The following is a 24,520-nucleotide window of genomic DNA, read 5'->3' as shown; positions in this document are numbered from 1 at the left end:
GTTATAGATATAGACATGACCTCGAAGAGTTCGGGATACGTGATTGAGTTATAAACGGTTATTGCTACTTTGAGGAGTGGGCAATTGTGTTATTCATGGTAACTACCACTGATGCGGGGGAAAGATCGTGCTTTATGAGAAAACTGCTTCCACCCCCGAGGAAAGGGGTAAAACCCTACAATCAGACGACCACCAAGAAGGATCATGAACGAATCCAACGACCGAGAACAAGAGGTAAAACCTATATAAACAAGTTGTAACAACCCCCATATTTCTAACCTGAGATCCGTATTTCAGGTCCGAGAACCCGAAGGTCTAGTCGGGTGAATTTGTGGAGTGTCCAGATTGAAGTCCATGATCCAAACCCTGAACCCATGGATCTGGATCCTTTATCTGAAGAGCTTGCCTTGGTTGGATTTTGGAATTCCGGAAGTCAAGTGTTGTTCGGAGATGTCCGGAATGAAGGTAAGATCTCCCCCATCTCTTCTTTAGGGCTAGGTTGGCCTTGGGTATCAACCCCCTAGCAAAAGCACCCTTGTATGGAAAATTACATGGGGGCGGTTGCTAGTGGCGGTCAATTAAACCAAGCGACCACCTGGAGCGACTGCCCGGTCTGTTTTCGGGAATTTTACCCTATTTTGCCCCTTGACTTCTATAGAAGGCAACCCTTGTCTAAGTAACGAATATTTTATTCGTGGTTGCTAATTTTGGAGGTTAGACGGCTGCGGGGAAGTTCCGAAAGAGACTCTGGAGTGCTGGCAGTGACTTGGAGATCAGTCCTTTCCTTCTCTGACTCTCTGGCGTGAGGTAATGAATTAATCATTTGTTCTTTACTCTCTTTGTTCGTTAAATTAGTGTTAACCCACCCCCTCGTCTTTGTGGTTACCCCCTTGGATCTTTTAACTCTCTTTTTAATCTACTTGAGATGAATTAACCGTAAACGAAACCCTGTTTTCGTAGAAGGTTAATCCAGTCAAGGGGAGAGTTCTGGGTAATCTATTGATGGTAATGGTTAGTTTTCCCTCACCCTTTTGGCTTAGGGAGTATTAGATTCGAGACTTAGGTCAAGATTACTCGAAATCCGGATTGAAAACGAGTAATCAGGAGCCTGAGTTTCGGATTGAAACTCATTGTTTTTGGGGCGATCACTAGTGGTGGTCGCTCAACCTAAGCGACCGGCTGATAAACAGAGACCAAATGGTTTTTGGTTCTGATTCAAATTGATTCATTTAACTTATATGTTACTGTAACCCTGTTTATAGGTAATCACTGTTTGAAAGAAAAGTCATATAATAATTATCGGATTTCATTTTACGGACAATCTTACTTATATGCAGGTAAGGACAATTCATCCTATCTCTTGAATAGACTTATAATATGTTAATCTAGTGTATATTTGAAATCATATTTCTTTATATATGCTGTTGTTTATATGTCTTATATAGAAATCATATTACTTTACTGCTGTTTGTCTTACTGATATACATATTGTGTTGATTATGAATGTTATGTATTGATGGTAGTTGGTATATGGTTTTGATGGATGAGGTATCTATTTTGGGATATCTTAGCTAGGGATATCAGAAGGCTGTGGAATGGGACACATGCCTGCTGATGTCTCCAGCACTGTCTTTACTATTTGATGGCATTAATTAGGTAGAGTCTAGATTTGGATGGTTAGGTACCCCACATGCTACTACCCTTTCGGTAGGGGGATTGAAACCGAGTGACCCGTGATGACAGTGATGTGACATTGTGGTCCACTGTTAGTCATATAAATGGTAGGGTTGCATATGTTAGGGTAGGGCTCATGGATGTCCAAGGATCGAACCGGGTGTCGTGAGGAATCATGAGAGCATCCGCCCCAATAATATGTGGATGACCATAGGGTTAAGGAGTAGAGTCCAACAAGGGTAGCCAGTCCGTGAGGATTCTCTCTCCTAGGTTGCGAAGGATACTGAACCGAGTTGGTTGGTGCCATAGGGGATGTATCTGGACTTCATGTAGACATGTAACCAGGATGACCTTGCATTGGATTAGAAACCCCGACATGCGCCAGTACTCATTACCAATGGTCGTGGTAAGAGAGTGTTGACTTAACCCCCAGCCATGGAATTGAGAGCCAGGTGTGGACTTTCCCTTTTTCCCAGGATCCCTACAGAGGTAGCCAGTCCATGCCGGATCAGAGTGATGAGACTTACCCAGAGGAGGGCTGGTGTATAACTTAAAGCATGTCAACTATTAGAGACCTGCATAGTTAGAAATCATAGTATCATTCATATGTTGCATTCATTCATATTATTTATGTATCTTGACATTTGTTGGATAATTGATGGGATTTGTGATTGTTTCCTACTGAGTTCTCTAGAACTCACGTCTGTATTTTGTATTGTTTATTAGCCTGCACAGAAGAAGGAATTATACAGGAGGATGGACTGGTTTCCTATGAAGGAACCATCCCGTATGAAGAAGATGTGGCACCGTCAGTGGGAGATGGAAATAGCATGTGCGGGAGCTCCTGCAGCTGCATGGAGTGCGCTTATTGCACCTATTGATGATCAAAGACGGAAGGTGGTTAGAAAGTTTGCTCGGCGAATAGAGTTGAATTGGAGAACACCTTACCTTGAGATCCATGAAAAACACTTTTTGGATTTAGAAAAGGAAACTGGGAAGAAATTGATATAATTCTTTTGTTTACTTCCGCTGAACCTTTATCCATTTTATTCATTATTTCTATCCTTTATTATTATTATTGGAGTATTTGGACTCCTGTAATTCATTTAATTCAGTTATTGAATAGTCTTCGCTCTTAATTATCTTTATTTGTCTTAAATATTGTTGATAGACTAAAACCTTGGATCTTGTGACGGATCGCACCCATGGGTTATCGGGCGGGTAACCGAGACCGGCGGGTGGGGTGTGACACAAGTAGCCTACGCACAGAGAAGGTATTGGAATTTTTGCCCTTACTATTGTATTCAATTTATGCTCTGCAACTCGCTAGAGCTTTGTGATCAGTTTCATAACTGACTTAGCCTTTGGAGGTGGCCTCCCGACCCCACGGTTGGGCCACGTCTAATACTGTTTTGCAAGTGATTCCTCAAGTATCTCAAGGCTAAGCAGATTTTGGACGCTTCAATGCTAAAAATAGGATTGCATAATTAGAAACACGGCAAGATACTCATTCGCTTCAAAAACCATGATTGATGAGCTTTAGCGCATGAATTTTTTTTATTATTATTATTGTTTTTGCAGTGTGGCATTATTGATTGGATTTTAGAATTCATGATGGAGTGACATCCTTAGGTTTGGAGATTGGTATTTAGATTAAGTTTGAGGATGAATGATTTGGAAGCATGATCGAGGCTTGGAAGAATTGTAATGTTATTGTTAGTTTCAAAAAAAGTCAATGGATTATGACCTGGTTCAATGGCAAACCAGGCCAAATACATACTAGGATTAAGGTTCCAATTAATTGTAAGCCTAAGATGAGAAGAATGTCGCAAGACTGACCGAGGCAAGGGATGAGACAGGCGAAGAGGCTAGCGGTTAAAGGTGGTTATCAAAGTTATTTTTCCCCAGTTGTTTGGATTCTTATCCAAGGGTAGTTGCCTATGGGTGGCTAATATTTGTACTCTATAAATAATTATCATTTTGTACTTAAATGAACACACAAATCAATCAAACAACAATGTTCTTTCCTCTATCTTAGTTTGAGCATGTAGTGTAGATTTTAGTTGTCACACTTCACCCAACTAGTACTAAACTTACCCGAATACCAAAAGATGTAATCTACAATTGCAAGATCAGGTTTACGTTCAATCCCATAAACAATCTATACGATAACATAATCATTGAGCAAGAATAATAGTCACGTCGAAATTGTATAAAAAGTTAGTAGAAGTTTATGATGATAATTGTATCAAAAGGAAGGAAAGGAAGAAATGTTTAATTACAATCATTGATAATTCTATCTAAATCTAAATGGTAAATGTTCCAATCAAACGTATCTCTGTCTCTATACATAACTAAGCTCCAATCAAAAAGGCTAAGTTGTCATAGGAACACTCCAGACATGCACACAAGTCACCATGTACGTCAATATCCCCATAATCAAGTAGCTCATGAGAATCCATCGTGTACTCATGTATTATCTAGTCATCGTAACCTGCAGCACATTCTAAAACAATATTTCCACAACAGGTGAGTTCCATAGAATTTAGCAAGATCCTCAACAACATATGTCCACATACTTAATAGTTCACTTATGAAAAGTGTAAATGAAGCGAAATGCAATGCAAGAGTGCTCCTAAGACTCTAATCATGCTGGTCTCTATTTAGGTAGACATGCATTAAGATGCACAGAGTCCCTTCTGGGTAGTTTCACACAAACGTCTCACGGAGTCTCACCGATCTTGAGTATCACGATCAAGGTATAGGGATAACAGTCCAATCAACAACTCCGACTGGGGTTTAGGGTCACACTATCTCACAATGACCAATTGGAATAATAACTGGCACGTATCAGGGAAATACCTAGCCCAGTGCATAAGTCATCTACCTTAACATATTAATGAAAGTCCAAATACCTTCCCACATGCATCTCACACTTTGGTCCAATATCCTTCCAAGTCTAGAAAATGTCATATCTTCACGGGATGGCTACCAACTATTTAACATACACTCGTAACCCTATTGATCATCTACATATAATAGGGCTGACGCTCTCGTGTCTCCTCACAGAGTCTCATTGGTCTTAGGCGCCCATGAGCCCTACACCTACCATATGCAACCCCACCAATGAATGGCCCCCATGGTACATCTATGTCCCTTCACGGAGTCTTACTGGCCTTGGGCGCCTACTAATCCAATATAGCAGCCACGGGTCACTTAGCCTCAATTCTCATGCCAATAGGGTAGAAACCCGTTAGGGGTATTACTAACCAAATGCAACTAGACATCTTACACATGCATCTAAGTCTACATGGCCATTTTAAGGTTTTGAGGGCAATGGTTCATGCAACAACTTTAGGTCAGTATCCATGTTAATAACAAACAACCCAATACCCAAACCTTAGCATTATCACGATTCAATAACAAATGCAATAAAGGATATACAAATCCTGATTTCATATAATCCATAATCTACCATTCATATATGCTTAAGAGAAACATATTCAGAATAGTAAAATAGGCATCACTTATATAATTTAAGAGATCATGATTCAACTACATGTACACATGAGGTTGAATCCCTTGCCTAACAAGTGAAATAAACCTCTCAAATAATGACAAGATGTAGCCTAGCACGCCTCGAAATATCCTAGATAATTCATGGTTTAAGTTAGACCAACATCAGAGTTCAATCAGGCTTCAGAATAGACAAAAAATAGAGGCAGCAAGGTAGTGGTCTATAAGGGGGTCAAGCACCGGGCAACCTCCATGGGTGACCACCACTTAGATAGTGGGGTGGGGTCGACCAAGGGGGTCTTTTGCCGGGCGACCTCCATGCGTGTGTGAACAACACCCAAGTGCAAACTGCGTCGTTTTCACTCCTTCGCTTCCGATGAGTTCCAAGTCAATCAAGAGTTCTAAAACCCTCCCAAAAACATTCGCAACATCCCCAACAAACTTATATTGAAGTACCAACTCAGATATAACAAAACATAAATCTAGGTTTTCTGAGATCTTCCTGTGATGAAAATTCAGCAACTAGAATGATTGGAGAATCAATCACGGCGCTTGATCTAATCATAAAATAGGGTTTCTTTGATCAAATACGTCACTCGACAATGATCTCCTTCATCCAAAGTTAGAGGAAAGTAAGGGTTGGAGGTTGGGAATGAATTCTTACCTTTAATTTTTCAGAATTGGATCTGAATCACAAATCGCAAAGGGAACGCAACTTCCTTCGTCTCTGACATGAACTCTCTGACAAGTACAAGGGTTCTTTGATGGCTAAGCAATAAAACAATATGTTTTAAGGTGAAAACGCTTTTAAATAGTGTTCAGAAGCTAAAAACCTAATTTTGCTCTTAAGGTATTCGTGGGCTCCAAGGATGTCGTTCAAGTGGGTTGCCCCAAGCGCCTACCTCCGATCAACCTCCACACCCCCCCCTCGGAATTTTTAACAAAGATGGGTCTGTTGGGCAGGTTAGTCTGTGATACAAACACAAGCTTATACACCGTTTTAGGGGCTCTTACCTAGACTAGGGGACCTTCCAACTCTATCTTTTGTCAGCTATTAATCCACCTTCCCAGTCCATCCGGGTTCGTGTCGGATCATCTTCTAAAATTCAGCAAACTGTCACATCTGCAATTATAATTTTCGAGTTAAGATCCTAAGGATTTCACAGTTGAAATGATCTAATCTATCAGGTAAAACCAAGATGAGATTTGCAAAATGTCAAAATTTGTATAAAAGGAACTTTAAGATGGACTAAAATGGTCCATCCTGGTTGAAATATGCAGGATGGACTGCCACATGCTGAGATTTTGATAAAGATGGACCAAGATTTCAACCAACACTTGGTACTTCTTTTCCTGTCGGCTCTTCTTGGTTTGCGAGGGAACTAAGATTTTAGTGCAATTTAGGGGAGATTTTAATTATGGTGGTAAGGCAAATAATTTTTTGGTATTTATCTTAGTCAAGCTCGGTCTATGGTGGTAAGGAGATGGTGGGCTTTATCAGAATGAGATGGATAGGTCGCAAATAGAGGAAAAAAATTTAGGATATTTCAGGATTGCCCAGAGATTTCCTGGTCTGGATATACATGTAATTAAGGAAGCCCACTCCCTTGTTGATGGTAATGCCAAAGGTGGGGACAGGGATTTACTATTCTTCTTTAGTTAATAAAAATGACCCTTAGCAGAAAGCAGAGGCATTGTTTACCTTAACAAAGGTTCCAAAAGGACTTGGCAGTGACCTGTAAAAAATAATGGTGAAAACATACAATTAGACATTTCATTTTCAAGAAATTAAAAATCATGTCTAAATCTAAAACAGTAGCTGCTTCTAAAGAACCAACCAATAAGATACATTCAACATATAGTCCTGTGCAAATATTGAGAGCAATTAAAATCTGATTTTCTTATGTAGTAGAGCTATAGAACCTTGTGTTGTGTATGACCACTTTTGTAAATATTCACCTTGAATTCACTCTTTCAAGTCAGTTTGCACAGTATCTCCTATTGATTCCATATTTGACTCCAGGGAATTTAATTAGACTGATGACAAAATATTTACCAAAATTCAATTATTAAGCTGATGCAAAGGAGAATGAGGAATATAACCTTAACGTAGTAGCCTTCAAAATTAACTAGCACCTTTGGCTCCATCTGATTCACTCATGCTTCCTTTCATGAACAAGCACAGAAAACATAAACAAAGGATGAATGAGGAAAAACAACCTAAATCTTTTGGTTGATCAGTAGACATGAATGAAAGACAACCAAAAATAAACAAGAAAAAAAATGTCAAGGAGGTCAGCTCCCTTCTTCAATTTGTAGCTGTAGATAAGGGAAATGAGGTCCCTAGCAATAATACCTTATTGACAGAGCTGATGATGTTCAAGGTACTCAAGTTTTGCCTTCTTTGTCCCTGCAGTGTAAAGGCATTTTGTGGCCATTAAAAGGCTGTATCAGATACCTCCATGACATTGGCCTTTGGCATCTGCCCACCAAATCATGACACTGTCATTGCAGCTAGGTCAATTGTGAAAGCAGCAGCTGAAACTCTGCCAAAGGAAACTGCAACATAGAGTTACAAGTTGGGTTTGGAACCTACTTTCTTCTATTTTTCTGTCCTTCAGCCACCTCTCATGGCTTGTCTCCACGTTTGATGCCACAACTACATTATCCTGAAACAGAAATCGATAAAAATCAGGCAGTGAGATGGGTAGGGGAAACAAAGTTTATTTTGCTGCATGAATTCTTCAAATTTTAAAACCAGGGTGGTGTGACAGGGCCAGTACAGAGAATGAGATATAGAAAAATGCATAATATATAGAATCTGATTTTCTACGTTTCAATGCCATGGAACCTTTTGTTGTACATGACTATCTTTTGTCGATAGCAACCCAGAATTCCCTCTTTCATGTGGTGAAAGGGGATTCAAGACAGTTGACACAGTATCTGCTAATATTGATTCCAGATTTGAATTCACATATTTTATTTGAACTTGAGTTGTACGTGGCCATATTTTAGGTGCATCATGAACAATTCTCAGTTTTATAAGTTATCCATACGTACATGCTCTACAACATCAGTTGTCACCATAGTAGTGTAAACAAGGTCATGAGAGCACATTATAGAGCATGAATCAAATACATGAGGTTGTATCCCTTACTCAAGCAATACTATAGATCTTCAAAGAGTCCAAACGTCACGAAATAGGATGTTAACAAGTTACCAAAATCCCTAAGAACATGCATTTAGATTAGGTTTAAGTTAATAAACAAAGACAGACATCAAACTATACTAACCAACACATCAAGGGGATGGAGGTTGATTGGCCTCTCTAGGGAGGGTGACCACCCAAGGCGACTCCCCAGGTGCTCGAATAGCACTTGGGTCTGAACTTAGCCATCTTCAATTCCTTAGTTACCTTCAATTTCATGAACTAGTAACTGATTTGATCTTTGGGTCGTGACATCCACCTTATTCTCCACCGTCACGTGAGCTCACTCCTAGGGTTTTGAGCCTCCATGCAATAAAATAATCCTGTCTATTAGGTTTGGGAGTCATTAAATAGGGTTTATAGGGATCAAATCCTAATTTTGCCCTTAGTAAACTGGGCCAATCACCTAGGGTGGAGGTCAGCCAGTTAATCAACCACCCCGACAAACCGCCCTCTCTAATTTCTCATAGAAATGAGGTTTTTCAACGTGGTTAGTCTAGAACACTTGTCTAACCTAGTAGACCAAGATGGGGGCTCTTACATGGACTTGAGGACCTTCCAACTCCATTTTTTATAAGCTAAAAATCTACCTTCCCAATCCATCTGGGTTCGAACTAGATCTCATTTTAAAATCCTTCAAAGTAACAAATTCACCATCATCATCATCACCACCATCCATGCTCATGGATTCCAATCTTAATTTGATGGTCTCAATCTAGATGGCCACAGTTGCCTTCTACTCAAACTTCAGATTCTCAAACCTGCAAGTTAGGTTTTAGATTAGGATCATAGGGGATCTCACATTACTAGTATAAAATTGGTTCAAGTCCACAATTAAAAGCTCCACAAGTTTCTGTTTGTCTTCTTCCAAGAGACATCAATGTCCTTGATACGATGAAGCACAGAGAACCCATTGTAGCCTGATCAAAGTCCTTTGGTCATTCTTAGGCCCTAGCACACATGCATAACTAGTTCTATTAAACTCAGTTTCTAAGAAAACATTGTTGGCATGCTTGGCGGGACCTCCTCCAGAATGGTAACAAGGTGAATGGCAAGGATAGAGAAAGAACAGATTCCTCAGAGACAAAGATGGACAAAGGCAAGAGAAATCTGCAACAATCTCAACACCAATGTGGGCATACGATGCCTGTCTTTCTTCATGGTGGTGACATTAGAGAAGAGAGGGGTCCCTTAAGCTGAGCCCACAATGCTCAAGACATTCATTGCACTGGTAATGCAGGGGGGGTCCTAGAAACATGACTCAACGAGGAAGCGTGGAGAATCCTCATGATTTAGTTGCAGGTGGCGATCCCATTGGTGGAGGAAGATGTCTTTTCCTAATAGACCAAGGGCCATTTTCAAGGGCTTTGCATTTGTCTTCATCTACAGAGAATTTGAAGAGGGAGAAAATAGTGTCTAGGAGGTCAAACTCCAGGGGTTCCACTGGTTTCTATTGTTTTTATCAAAAAGATTTCATGATGGGAAAAAGAGGACGACAGCACAAGAAATGGCCCATAAGGCAATGGTAAGCATGAAGCTTCTTCATCAAGCACTCCAGTAGGGTAGAAGGACGATTTTCAACCATCCAGTAGGGTAAAGGGGATCAAGTGGAGGTGGAGACCGGGGGGAGGAGGGAGACACAAGAACAGTTGATGCCAGAGGAAGGTAGGGTGCTGGGGAAGAAGAGGGTTCAATCATCCTCTCCATTACTTGTAAAGTCCCATTCTCGAAGTAGACGTTTGTTGATAAAGGAGTGTAGGGATTTGAGGGACAAATAAGCATATGAAGCAAAAAGTTTGGATCTTAAGTTGAAATGGTCTAATCTACCAGGTGAAACCAAGAGGAGATTTGCAAAATGTTGAAACTGGTATAAAAGGAACTTCAGATGGACTAAAACGGTCCATCCTAGTCAAAATATGCGGGATGGATCGCCATATGCTGAGATTTCAATAAAGATGAGCCAAGATTTCAACCAAGATTTGGTACCTTTTTCCCTATCGGCCCATCTCATCTTGGTTTGCTATAGAACTGAGATTCAGCGCAATTTTTGGGAGATTTAAACCATGGTGGTAAGGCAGATAATCTTGTGGTATTTATCTCAGTCAAGCTTGGTCTATATCAGTTGACCAATGGTGCAACCTGATCTGTTGCTCTGCCATTGCTTAGGAGTGGATATGTGTATTCTTAGGTAAAGAAGGTACGGACAGATTCAGTGGGTGAAAGCTTGTCCAGGATGGATTAAAATAAATATCAATGGGAACTCTATTGGAAATCCAAGACTGTAGGGGCAGGAGGGGTATTCTGAAATATAACAGCTCAAATGGTTACCCATTATAGAAGATTTTTAGGAATCAAAACAAAGTTCCAAGTCAAGGTGAAAGCATTCATGACTAGATATGGCAGGTAGAACGAGTTAACCGAAGCTTTGGATACAAAGCGACTCACAGTTGTGGTCTTCCTCGAATTATTTGGTCCCTTGCAACGGGAATCCAACAGAGATGGCCTACACTCAAGCCATTCCTAGACAAGATTAGCTGGAAAATATCCCACTGCTACAGAGAGTTAATCCGATAACAGATTTCCTTGCCTCATCAGCAGCCAAACAAGCATCTTCTCAGCAAGTAGAGAGATGGTGGGCTTTATCTGACATGAGATGGATAGGATGCAAACAGAGAAACAAAATTTAGGATATTTCAGGATTGCCCTGAGATTTATGGTCTGTATATACGTGTAATTAAGGAAGCACACTCCCTTGTTGATGGTAATGCCAAAGGTGGGGATAGGGATCTACTATTCTTCTTTAGTTAATAAAATGACCCTTAGCAGAAAGCAGATGCATTGTTTACCTTAACAAAGGCTCCAAAAGGACTTGCAGGTGACTGTAAAAAATAATGGTGAAAACATACTGTTGAAGTATATGCAAGTCTGGACTATTTTATTGTTCATGTTACTGTTCACGTGAACAGTAAATACTATTCACATGAACAGTAAAAACTGCATAGTTTCTATTTCTAATGTAGGAGTCTTGCTACATAAGTTTTGGGAGTTTTTAGAAAGCATAGTTTCTATTTTGGTGGTAGTTTTCTATTTTGGTGGTAGTAATTTTTTGTTTCCTTTTTCTAGAGGACAATTACTTGTCTCTCAAGTTGTATTAGATTCATTAGAAGCTATAAATAAAAGGGCTCTGTGATTCTAGACTCTTAAGCAAGAATCATAGGCCTCTTTTACTGGTTCTTCATCTCTCTTCTCTTATTCTTCTTCTTCTCTCTTTTCTCTATTCAAGTTCAACTACTGTTTTGATTATTTAAAGCTTGTTTTCTAACATGGCATCAGAGCAAGTTTAATCAACCTAGGGGCTGTTTTCTCTCTCTTGGCTGCCCAGTTTTTTTCCTTTTTCTTATCTAGGGTAGCCCCAACCTTCGCTGCAGTAATTGTGCATGGCTGTCCTTCTTCTTTAACTTTTGAAGCACCAAGTATCTATGTATTAATACTACAAAAAGGCCCTAAGCTTTCTGGGGATATGTCTACCTATTTGATTCAATTGAGGCTGCTACTACCCTTTTTTTTGTGTGCAAATCTGAAGTTCAATCTGCACTATACTGATGTCTTGGGATTCCTCTTGATTCTTGCAAAGATATGCCCATAATTCGGATTGCAAGATCTAAGTATTGTCTTCCATTGTTTGTGCTATAAGTTTAGTTGCAAGTCGTATACTAGTACCCCTGTTTCATTGAATTTCTCTCTTCTGAAAAATTCTGCTGCTACCTTCTTGCTTTACTACTTCTTCCGTTGTTTATTTTAGAATCAAGTTTAGCCTTCTTTTTATCTAATACTTCTACAAAGACCTAAAGGACTATTTTTCCTTCATATCGAGATCTGTTAGAGTTTCAAATCTAGCAGAAGTTTGCTGCTACGGTCCGAGATCTGATATTATCTGCTACTGCAGCAATTGTTATTGCACTTCTTCCGAGTGGATTGTTGCAACGACTACTGCAATTTTGAGATTCCAAATTGGTTCAATATATTTTTTTCCTGATCTAATTTGCTCCTACCTAAGGGTTGGCGATGGTCCAGAATTTTTTCCCCCCTTGGTGCACAAGACTTTGTCCTGTGAGACAATTTTCTGCTGCTTGATCAACTTTATTGGTGAATAATACACTGCTCTGTGGCTGCTACTTTTCCTTCTTGGGTTTCTTTTGTGTTCATACTTTAAGATGCTTGTCACTGGTCATCATTAATTGTCCACGTGTAATGCTACATGTGAGGGGGAGAATGGTACCTTATTCTATATCTACTCAAGATGTGCTGATGGATATTATTTGTGAAGATCCTTTGTCCTCAACTTATGGCATTCTACAACGATATCATTACATGTCTTTACCTATATTGTCCTTTACCTAACTACTTGGTCCGTAGTAACCCATACTACCTTACCTACTTGGTCCGCAGTAACCCATACTGTCTTTTACCTTACCTACTTGGTCCGCAGTAACCCATACTGTCTTTTACCTTATCTATTTGGTCAACAGTAACTCATACTGTCTTTTACCTTACCTACTTGATCCGCAGTAACCCATACTGTCTTTTACCTTACCTACTTGGTCCATGATAACCCATACTGTCTTTTACCTTATCTATTTGGTCCATAGTAACCCATACTACCTTACCTACTTAGTCCACAGTAACCTATACTGTCTTTTACCTACCTACTTGGTCCACAGTAATCAATATTGCCTTTTACCTACCTATACTTTGCCTATTACTTGCCTTTTTGTGAAGCATTTATATGGACATTGGAGTTGTAATTTTGAAGATTTAGTATGGATATTTCTCCCTACTACCGGCATTATGTGGATGGTGTCTTTGATCCTACTACACTTATGGACATTGGAGTTGCAATTTTGAAGATTTAGTGTGGATATGTCTCCTACTGCCGGCATTATATGGATAGTATCTTTGATCCTGTTATACTTATGGACTTTGTTCGTCTTCAACATCGTCGATTGTTCTTATTATTGGATGGTTCTATTGACATGAAGAATTAAAGTTTTTTTTTAAGTTGGTGTTGATTATCTCCTGGGTGAAGTTTTCTCAGTGTTTATTGACGTCTGCCATTGCTACACGATTCAAGATTGGTGCTACCTTTCAAGTTTATTGTTATTGTGCAAGCTGAAGTTTTCTTTGTGTACATTCCAGCTTGAGGGGGAGTGTTGAAGTATATGCAAGTCTGGACTATTTTAGTGTTCATGTTACTGTTCACGTGAATAGTAAATACTGTTCACGTGAACAGTAAAAACTGCATAGTTTCTATTTCTAATGTAAGAGTCTTGCTACATAAGTTTTGGGAGTTTTTAGAAAGCATAGTTTCTATTTTGGTGGTAGTTTCTATTTTCAGAATTTTCTATTTTAGGAACTAGGAAGTTACTAAAGTTGTAATTTTTTGTTTCCTTTTTCTAGAGAACAATTACTTGTCTCTCAAGTTGTATTAGATTCATTAGAAGCTATAAATAAAAGGGCTCTGTGATTCTAGACTCTTAAGCAAGAATCATAGGCCTCTTCTATTGGTTATTCATCTCTCTTCTCTTATTCTTCTTCTTCTCTCTTTTCTCTATTCAAGTTCAACTACTGTTTTGATTATTTAAAGCTTGTTTTCTAACACATACAATTAGACATTTCTTTTTCAAGAAATTAAAAATCATGTCCAAATCTAAAACAGTAGCTGCTTCTGAAGAACCAACCAATAAGATACATTCAACATATTTTCCTATGCAAATATCGAGAGCAATTAAAATCTGATTTTCTAATGTAGCAGAGCTACAGAACCTTGTGTTGTATATGACCACTTTTGTAAATATTCACCTTGAATTCACTCTTTCAGGTTGGGTTGGAGGGGAGGAATTCAAGACAGTTTGCACAGTATTTGCTATTGATTCCATATTTGACTCCAGGGAATTTAATTAAACTGATGACAAAATATTCACCAAAATTCAATTATTAAGCTGATGCAAAGGAGAATGAGGAATATAACCTTAACATAGTAGCCTTCAAACATAACTAGCACCTTTGGCTCCATCTGATTCACTCATGCTTCCTTTCATGAACAAGCACACAAAACATAAAGAAAGGATGAATGAGGAAAAACCAAACCAACCTAAATCATTTGGTTGATCAGTAGACATGATCTTTCAATGAAAGACAACCAAAATACAAAAGAAAAAAAAATGTCAACGTGGTCAGCTCCCTTTTTCAATTTGTAGCTGTAGATAAGGGAAATGAGGTCCCTAACAATAATACCTTATTGGCAGAGCTGATGATGTTCAAGGTACTCATGTTTTGCCTTCTTTGTCCCTGCAGGGTAAAGGCATTTTGTGGCCATTAAAAGGCTGTATCAGATACCTCCACGACATTGGCCTTTGGCATCTGCCCACCAAATCATGACAATGTCGTTGTAGCTATGTCAATTGTGAAAGCAGTAGCTGAAACTCTGCCTAAGGAAACTGCACCATAGAGTTATAAGTTGGGTTTGGAATCTACTTTCTTCTATTTTTCTGTCCTTCAGCCACCTCTCATGGCTTGTCTCCACGTTTGATGCCACAACTACATTATCCTGAAACAGAAATGGACAAGAATCAGGCAGCGAGATGGGTAGGGGAAACAAAGCTTATTTTGCTGCATGAATTCTTCAAATTTTAAAACCAGGGTGGTGGGGGTTGGGAATTCAAACTGAGGCAATCACTTGACTTGGCCAATACAGAGAATGAGATATAGAAAAATGCATAATAGAATCTGATTTTCTAAAGTTTCAAAGCCATGGAACCTTTTGTTGTACATGACCATCTTTTGTCCATAGCAACCCAGAATTCCCTCTTTCATGTGGTGAAAGGGGATTTTAAGACAGTTGACATGGTATTTGCTAATACTGATTCCAGATTTGAATTCACATATTTTAATTGAACTTGAGTTGTACGTGGCCATATTTTAGGTGCATCATGAACAATTCTCAGTTTTATTTATAGGATGATCGAAGGATCTAATTTTGAATAGATCTGCAACACTTCGATTCTGCTTTCCAGAGACTTACTCAATTTTAATGACCTGGCAGAATATTATATGGGTTAATTAATGTGATGGCCTTGTAACGTCAATCAGTATCTTTGGCTAGAGCATCATTCACTCATCCCAAATCCGAATCGGAGTTGAATCAATGTGTGTAGCTTGGCTGCTTCAGGCCTATATATTTTGTTCTGAGCTGAGAAAAAGAAAATTCAAGCAATGTTGTGTGCAGTGCTGGAAATTTGAATTCTATGTATTTGTTGTCTTGGATTTACTAGTGACATATTCTATAACCAAAGGAGTTTTGATATTGTGAAAAAAAAAAAAAGAGACGTGGGGGAATTCATCTAAAAACACCCCTTTCTTGTTGAGATGATTTTCTGATAATCATTATCAAGCAAATTTTAGAAATGAGAGCAGATTTTACCCAATTATAAAAAATGACAAAATATTGAGAGAGTGAGAGAGAGAGAGAGAGAGAGAGAGGGTTACCTGCAACTGCAATGGTTCTTTTTACTACCTGTCATTGGGTTATATTTCAATCCTCTCCACAAAATGCATTCGGAATTTTCAAGACCTTGAATCTCAGATAACTTCTTGCAGCCTTTAGCTGATAGCTGCTTCAGCTTCTTCAAGTTGGACAGACATGGTAATGTTTCAATAGAAATGCATCGATTGATATTCAATATCTCTATATTTTCCAACTTATCGAGCCCCTGAATCTCAACTAACTTCTTGCAGTCTCTAGCTGATAGGGTCACCAGCTTCTTCAAGTTGGACAGACATGGTAATGTTTCGATAGAAATGCATCCACGGACAGACAAATACTTCAGATTTTTTAACCCATCGAGCCCCTGAATCTCAACTAACTTCTTGCAGTCTCCAGCTGATAGGGTCTCTAGCTTCTTCAAGTTGGACAAATATGGTAATGTTTCGAGAGAAATGCATCCACGGACACACAAATACTTCAAATTTTCCAACCCATCGAGCCCCTGAATCTCAACTAACTTCTTGCAGTCTCCAGTTGATAGGGTCTCCAGCTTCTTTAAATTCGATAGAAGTGGTAATGTTTCGATAGAAATGCATCCATCAACATCCAAATACTTTAGATTTTCCAACCTATCAAGCCCCTGAATCTCAACTAACTTCTCACAGCCTTTAGCTAATAGGGTCTTCAGCTTCTTTAAATTTGAAAGATGTGGTAATCTTTCGATAGAAATGCATCCATCGATTTTCAATATCTCTAGGTTTTCCAATCTATCGAGCCCCTGAATCTCAATTAACTTCTTGCAGTCTTCAGCTGATAGGGTCTCCAGCTTCTTCAAGTTGGACAGACATGGTAATGTTTCAATAGAAATGCATCGATTGATATTCAATATCTCTAGATTTTTCAACCTATCGAGCCCCTGAATCTCAACTAACTTCTTGCAGTCTGTAGCTGATAGGGTCTCCAGCTTCTTTAAATTTGACAGATGTGGTAATGTTTCGATAGAAATGCATCCATCAACATCCAAATACATTAGATTTTCCAACCTACCAAGCCCCTGAATCTCAACTAACTTCTCGCAGCCTTTAGCTGATAGGGTCTTCAGCTTCTTTAAATTTGACAAATGTGGTAATGTTTTGATAGAAATGCATCCATCGATTTGCAATCTCTCTAGATTTTCCAACCCATTGATCCCCTGAATCTCAACTAACTTCTTGCAGTTTTCAGCTGATAGGGTCTCCAGCTTCTTTAAATTTGACAAATGTGGTAATGTTTCGATAGAAATGCATCCATCAACATCCAAATACTTTAGATTTTCCAACCTACCAAGCCCCTGAATCTCAACTAACTTCTTGCAGTTTTCAGCTGATAGGGTCTCCAGCTTCTTTAAATTTGACAGATGTGGTAATGTTTCGATAGAAATGCATCCACGGACATACAAATACTTCAAATTTTCCAACCCATCGAGCCCCTGAATCTCAACTAACTTCTTGCAATCTCTAGCTGATAGGGTCTCCAGCTTCTTTAAATTTGACAGATGTGGTAATGTTTCAATAGAAATGCATCCATCAACATTCAAATACCTTAGATTTTCCAACCGATCGAGCCCCTGAATCTCAACTAACTTCTTGCAATCTCTAGCTAATATGGTCTCCAGCTTCTTTAAATTTGACAGATGTGGTAATGTTTCGATAGAAATGCATCCATCAACATCCAAATACTTTAGATTTTCCAACCCATCGAGCCCCTGAATCTCAACTAACTTCTTGTAGTCTCTAGTTGATAGGGTCTCTAGCTTCTTCAAGTTGGACAGACATCATAATGTTTCGATAGAAATGCATCCACCGACATACAAATACTTCAAATTTTCCAACCCATCGAGCCCCTGAATCTCAACTAACTTCTTGCAATCTCTAGCTGATAGAGTCTCCAGCTTCTTCAAGTTAGATAGACATGGTAACGTTTCAATAGAAATGCATCCATCAACATCCAAATACATTAGATTTTCCAACCTACCAAGCCCCTGAATCTCAACTAACTTCTCGCAGCCTTTAGCTGATAGGGTCTTCAGCTTCTTTAAATTTGACAAATGTGGTAATGTTTTGATAGAAATGCATCCATCGATTTGCAATCTCTCTAGATTTTCCAACCCATTGATCCCCTGAATCTCAACTAACTTCTTGCAGTTTTCAGCTGATAGGGTCTCCAGCTTCTTTAAATTTGACAAATGTGGTAATGTTTCGATAGAAATGCATCCATCAACATCCAAATACTTTAGATTTTCCAACCTACCAAGCCCCTGAATCTCAACTAACTTCTTGCAGTTTTCAGCTGATAGGGTCTCCAGCTTCTTTAAATTTGACAGATGTGGTAATGTTTCGATAGAAATGCATCCACGGACATACAAATACTTCAAATTTTCCAACCCATCGAGCCCCTGAATCTCAACTAACTTCTTGCAATCTCTAGCTGATAGGGTCTCCAGCTTCTTTAAATTTGACAGATGTGGTAATGTTTCGATAGAAATGCATCCATCAACATTCAAATACCTTAGATTTTCCAACCGATCGAGCCCCTGAATCTCAACTAACTTCTTGCAATCTCTAGCTAATATGGTCTCCAGCTTCTTTAAATTTGACAGATGTGGTAATGTTTCGATAGAAATGCATCCATCAACATTCAAATACCTTAGATTTTCCAACCCATCGAGCCCCTGAATCTCAACTAACTTCTTGTAGTCTCTAGTTGATAGGATCTCTAGCTTCTTCAAGTTGGACGGACATTGTAATGTTTCGATAGAAATGCATCCACCGACATACAAATACTTCAAATTTTCCAACCCATCGAGCCCCTGAATCTCAACTAACTTCTTGCAATCTCTAGCTGATAGAGTCTCCAGCTTCTTCAAGTTAGATAGACATGGTAACGTTTCAATAGAAATGCATCCATCAACATCCAAATACTTTAGATTTTCCAACCTACCAAGCCCCTGAATCTCAACTAACTTCTCGCAGCCTTTAGCTGATAGGGTCTTCAGCTTCTTTAAATTTGACAAATGTGGTAATGTTTTGATAGAAATGCATCCATCGATTTGCAATCTCTCTAGATTTTCCAACCCATCGAGCCCCTGAATCTCAACTAACTTCTTGCAGTTTTCAGCTGATAGCCATGGTAATATTTCAATAGAAACGCATTCCCGAATACATAACTCAACTAGATTTTCCAACCTATCAATCCCCTGAAATTGAGTTAGTTTATTACAATCCCTGGCTTCTAGCTTCTTTAGCTTCGTTAAGTAAGAGACATCTGGAAATATTTCCATTGAGTCGCAGCCGATCACATACAATTCTTCCAATGATTCTAATCTGCCACCACCCACGATATGAATTAGCCGCTCACAATCGAGATATAGAATTGGCAGGTTTCTGAAAGACAAAGAAGAGACAGCCGGTAATACTTCTAATGACGAATAATCCAGTGATGGGCACTTTTGTATAGACAGATCATTGAGGGAGTCAGAATACCCTAGCCCCAGAGTCTCTAAAAAGTCGTAGTTGCTGTCGAAAACTAATCCTTTCAGTTTTGTCAAGCCGTGAAGTTTAGGCAATTTTGACAATGAGGAACAGTCATTCAACGAGATCCACTTCAGGGAATCCAATCCTTCAAGGCTTTCAAGTTTCACCAGGTTGGGGCAGCATTCAATCCGTATTGTTTCTAAATTTCTCATGCCCGAGAATCCTAGTATTTCTCTCAGGTTGTCATTGCCTAGTAATTCGAGAAACTTGAGCATTGTAAGAGAATTGATGGCAGTGGGTATCTCCACCAAATTGGGACAATTGTGGAGGTACAGTTCCTCTAAATTTGTTGGCAAACTTGTTGGAAGTGATTTCATTCTGCATCTCGAAGCATCTAAGTATCTCAAACTTGGAGGGAGTTCCGTGAGTGGGATTATGTCCGTCTTTTTATCAGGAAATAATGTCTCTTTATCAGAAAATAATGTGAGAATATAAGACAGACCAGTACGCAAAATTTGGAGGTTTGGCATGTAAGGTAGCCGTGTTTCAGAAAAATCAAAATGTAGCTCCGTTAAGGCTTCCAAGTGGTAGTGAGCCCATCTTTCTGGCAAATGACGGATTCTTGTGTGTTCAAGTTTAAGTATTCTGAGAGAAGTCAACTCACAAATGTTGTTTGGGAGACACCCTAAATTGTCACAGTTGCTCAGGTTCAATGTGACTAAACTCTTAAGATGACCAATGGATTCATCAACTTCAACCAAATTCCTACAGCCAAAAAGATGCAATTCCTCCAACTGTTTATTTGCCGACAAATTTGGAGTTCGGGATAGTTCATCACAACAGTTTAGCTCCAGAACTTTAAGAGTTTCTGCCTCCTGCATAACGGAAACAGGAACAACTTGATTAGTAGATATTAGTTAAAAGATAAGTAATCTATAGTTACAAACTTACATACAATAGATGGCAAGCAATTACCATAGTTACAATTTTTTCTTTTAAGACTAGCTTAATATCTTATTCTTAGAGACTTACCTTGATATATTTCCAACCTATCCAATCGTTCGTGATCTTACTGTGTGACAAATCAAGAACACACAATCTCCTTAGATTGATTGGTACAAATTGCATAGGGCAGCCGTGCCAACTAAGGTATCTCAGATTTGGAAACGAGTGCTCCAAGTTTCTAGCAACTCTGGCATTATTGACCTCAAGTATCCTTAGTCCAGTCATTGCACCAAATCCTTCAATGATTATGTATTCAGACCGCGTCAAATAAAAGGTTCCTAAGCCACAGAGTCCTTCAACTTTGCTTGTTCCCTGCAAAAATAAGCAACTAGCTTAATTATGCAAGATTATATATCATGTACAAAGCTGCCAGATTTACGAGCATTAATGCCCAAGTCTCTTAGGGATTTAGTTTATGGATGGGTAGGTCCATCATATTATAACGGAATAATGACCTCACTCAAGTCATCAAAAAATATTATATGGGGTTATGAAAAATTAAATATATGGAGCTGAGCTGTGGGTGTTGGATCCTTTGTACCTGGGATCCACCGATGTTTATCACTTGATTTCAAACCATACACCTTAATGACTGTTTTCTAAAACTGAAAATATATAAAACCAATGATTGAAAAACATAAATTTAGATATACTAATTCATTTATTGAGAACAAACCTGTTGAGTACTCAGTATTTCCTTTACGTCCTTAAATGACCATATCCTACTACGTTCTCCAAGCACCTTATAGTTTTCCCGGCGGACGATTTCTCTCCCTAGGTCCCTTAGCTGATCATGCATGCTGAACTCATTTCTTTCATTAATCCCAATGAGTGACTTTAAGCAAAGATTTTTAATTCCTAAATGTGTGGGAAACTCAAAGCTGTCCCATATATGACATGCAATGTCTTTTTTCCTTCCAATGAAAAAGCAAGCAATATCCAAAAACATCTCTTTCTCCTCATGATCTAATCCATCATAACTTATTCTCAATTTCTCTTGCACTTCTTTGTGGGGAGTGTTAGCTAACTTTTTCACAGCATCTATCCATTCTATTTCTCCTAAACAACATAAATATGAACCTATAATCTTCAGCGCCAAAGGAAGTCCTCCACTAGTCCTTATCACATCTCTTGAGAGTTTCAAATATTTTTCTGGAGGATGGTACATCTTAAAGGCATGCTTGCTGAAAAGTATAAGTGACTGATCTGGATCCATTTCATTGGGTTTGTATATCTTGTCTACTCCAAGATTATCCAAAATATGCTTATCCCTTGTTGTAATGATAATCTTGGTCCCAACACCAAACCAATCACCATCCCCAATTATTGCATTTAAATTAGTATCTCTATCCACATCATCAAGAACAATAAAAACTTTTTTAGTGGATGATCTTTGCTTAATGAGAGAAGTTCCTTCATGGACACTACTAATGCTTGTGCTCTTCTGGTTCAAGATATTGGAGAGAAGTTGACTTTGCAAATGAGTAATTCCTCTTGTTTTGATAGTTTCTCGAACATCTTCCAAAAAGCAACATCTTTCAAAATCCCGATAGACTTTATTGTACACACATCTGGCAATCGTTGTCTTGCCGATACCACCTAAGCCATAGATGCCCACAATATGCTTATTTTGTTTAGATTCACTACTCAGCAACTTCTCTACTTTTTCTACATGAGAATCCATTCCAACCACATCATCTGAAATAGTCAAGGGGTTCTTGTCTAATTTACTCCAAACTTCCTCGACAATTAATCTTACTAACTTCCCCTCGTGCCTGCATAATTCAAACAAGAAAGAAAATAAATGAGTTGAATGATGATGTATATCTCCCAGATTCTCATTGAAGAGTCTATCGTAGAAAAGTTGCAAAGAACTAGTACAATTTGCTTCATAGGTTATTGAACAATCTGTTTAGGTGAGAACAGCCTTAGAAAATTGGATATGAATCGAACCTAATGGTACAAAGGTCACATCAAATACATGGTACTTATATCATATCATACTACTATTATAAAAGCATGAATTCAAATGAAAATGCAGCATTTCTATTTCCTCAAAAGTCCTTAACCATTTAATTTGCATACAATCATAAATAATACTCAACATTGTAATTTTGTTTCATAATACAATAATAGTAAATATTATTTGTAACTCCATTTTCAATAATCCATAAATAATCACAAGTAATGCTTATGGGTCACAAGTGGCCTTTCAAATTCTATTGATTACAGCAGTGGCGTTAGATAGAATCAAACCCAAGTCCTATTGGGTTGGCTTTGGTTTAGATTTCACGAGCCCTAAAAAAACACACTTAAAGCAAAAGAGCTCAACACCAATTAATTCAAAACCATAAGAAATCACATTTTCCCTATAGAACTTATTATGTACGCGTTAAGTTGAATCCAAGCCAAGAAGCCCAGCAAATTGGACCGAAGCCAACCAGATAACAAATCCAAGCATCACATCAACATCAAAGAAGACAGATTTATAACCTAGCAATCAATGGGAGGGACACGCTAGACTAGCACTTTATATACAAATGCAACTGGTCTTTTGGAGACACGAAGAACTCTTTTGAAACGGTTCTTGTAAGTTGTAACCCAGTGAAGATCAATCTACCATCGAGAGTTTCAGAGAACAATGGAAAGGGTATTAATTTAAGGTAATACATGTAGTTGTTCAGACTACTTACCCATCAGCAGTATTCTTCAGATCCCAGCCTTTCAATTGACCAATATCTCTCAAAGCCTTCCTCCATCCGTCTAGTCTCTCCTTGTCGAAGCTTTTCTCGTGATCCTGGAAAGCAGTCCCATAGCCACCAGTCTGGTTTCGGACCTCCGATGGATCTACGTGATAGAAAACTGGCAACACTAGCATCTGTCTTTGGCCTTCCTGCCTTTTCCTGGACTGCTCGGCAATCTCGGCAGCTTCAAAAAGGCACCATTTACTTGAAGCATAATCTTTCGAGAAGATGACAATGGCGATTTGGGACTGACGGATCGCAGAGAGAAGTGCTGGACCGATCTCTTCTCCAATTCGGAGTTCTTCGTCGTCTCTGAAGGTGTGGACTCCGATGTCGTTGAGAGCGAGGTAGAGATGGTCGGTGAAGTTGGTCCGTGTTTCACCTCTGAAGCTCAAAAACACCTCATATTCAAAAGAGAAGGAACCGCAGGAATTGCACTCTTGTGTGGCAGATGATGATGATGAAGATGATGATGACGACGACGAAGATGACGACGATGATGAAGATGATGAAGATGATGATAATGATGAAGATGAAGAAGATGATGCAACGCTCTTTCCCTTTGCAGCAGTACACATTACGCTCTTTCCCTTTGCAGCAGTATACATTTTTCTCCACAGTTTCAAGATGCTAACGAAATTCCAAGAGCCGAAACTTGATTTAATCACTTGTTCGGTCACTTTAATCGGCGTCTGCCGGAAAGCACTCAGGAGAAATGGAATGAAATGAAAGTAGCTTCAAAAGAGAGATAAGAAGACTACCCACCAAGAATGAAATCGCAATAAAACTTCCTCGCAAATTTCCATCCAAGATGACTCGACTTGACTCTCAATAGTGAAATCGACCTTTATGAACTTTCCCCTTAATAAGAGCCTATGTACTCTCCACTTGCTCGAATTTAATATCGGTGGTGATTCACATACATGAACCTTCCTCAGAATTTCCCTAGTGTAGATTCCTATAGTATTTTTATAACGGCCTATTGAGCATGAATTTTTTTAATTGAAATAAAACAAGTGACCTCTTCATCAGATATTAAAATGAAAAAGAGAGTAGGTTTTAGGTATAAGTCTTGGTATATTGGCGGTAGTTACACTCGCAAATACCAAAGGTGGTATGTTAAAGCGGTTAAAGACCCAACTTCCCTAGGGGAGGTCTTGGGTTCGCACCCACTCGGTGGTATTAATATAAAGCTACCCCCCCCGAGGAAGTAAATCGTGGTGCGTGCAAACTGGCCCGGATGAACCTTAGTTCCAAAAAAGTTAACTGAAATCGATTTAGTACTTTTATGGTTTGAACATTTGTCCACAGTGTGTTT

The 24,520-nt window shown here is 38.9% G+C and overlaps 1 protein-coding gene and 1 long non-coding RNA gene across 2 annotated transcripts; both read right to left on the bottom strand.

The window, feature by feature from the left end:
- Nucleotides 1-7,293: 7,293 nt before the first annotated feature.
- On the bottom strand, nt 7,294-14,562 carry LOC149011951 (uncharacterized). The gene is made up of 3 exons (XR_016174297.1): nt 14,427-14,562; nt 7,547-7,859; nt 7,294-7,356 (listed from the first exon to the last, which is right to left on the bottom strand). It is a non-coding gene; the product is annotated as an uncharacterized LOC149011951 (long non-coding RNA).
- Nucleotides 14,563-16,137: 1,575 nt separating this feature from the next.
- LOC149011950 (uncharacterized) lies at nt 16,138-24,056 on the bottom strand (the record flags this gene model as incomplete). The annotated part of the gene is made up of 7 exons (XM_089162802.1): nt 23,152-24,056; nt 21,135-22,233; nt 20,486-20,770; nt 19,148-20,328; nt 17,788-19,036; nt 17,261-17,736; nt 16,138-16,984 (listed from the first exon to the last, which is right to left on the bottom strand). Coding segments are annotated over exons 1-7 (5,796 nt in total), but the record flags the coding sequence as incomplete, so codon positions are not given.
- Between the last annotated feature and the right edge of the window lie 464 nt (nt 24,057-24,520).

Source organism: Hakea prostrata, chromosome 7 (genome assembly GCF_041222555.1).
Source record: "Hakea prostrata isolate BN-2017 chromosome 7, UWA_Hpros_2, whole genome shotgun sequence".
Lineage (NCBI taxonomy): Eukaryota > Viridiplantae > Streptophyta > Magnoliopsida > Proteales > Proteaceae > Hakea > Hakea prostrata.
Note: the sequence above shows the minus strand (reverse complement) of the source record. Positions and strands in the feature narration are given on the sequence as shown.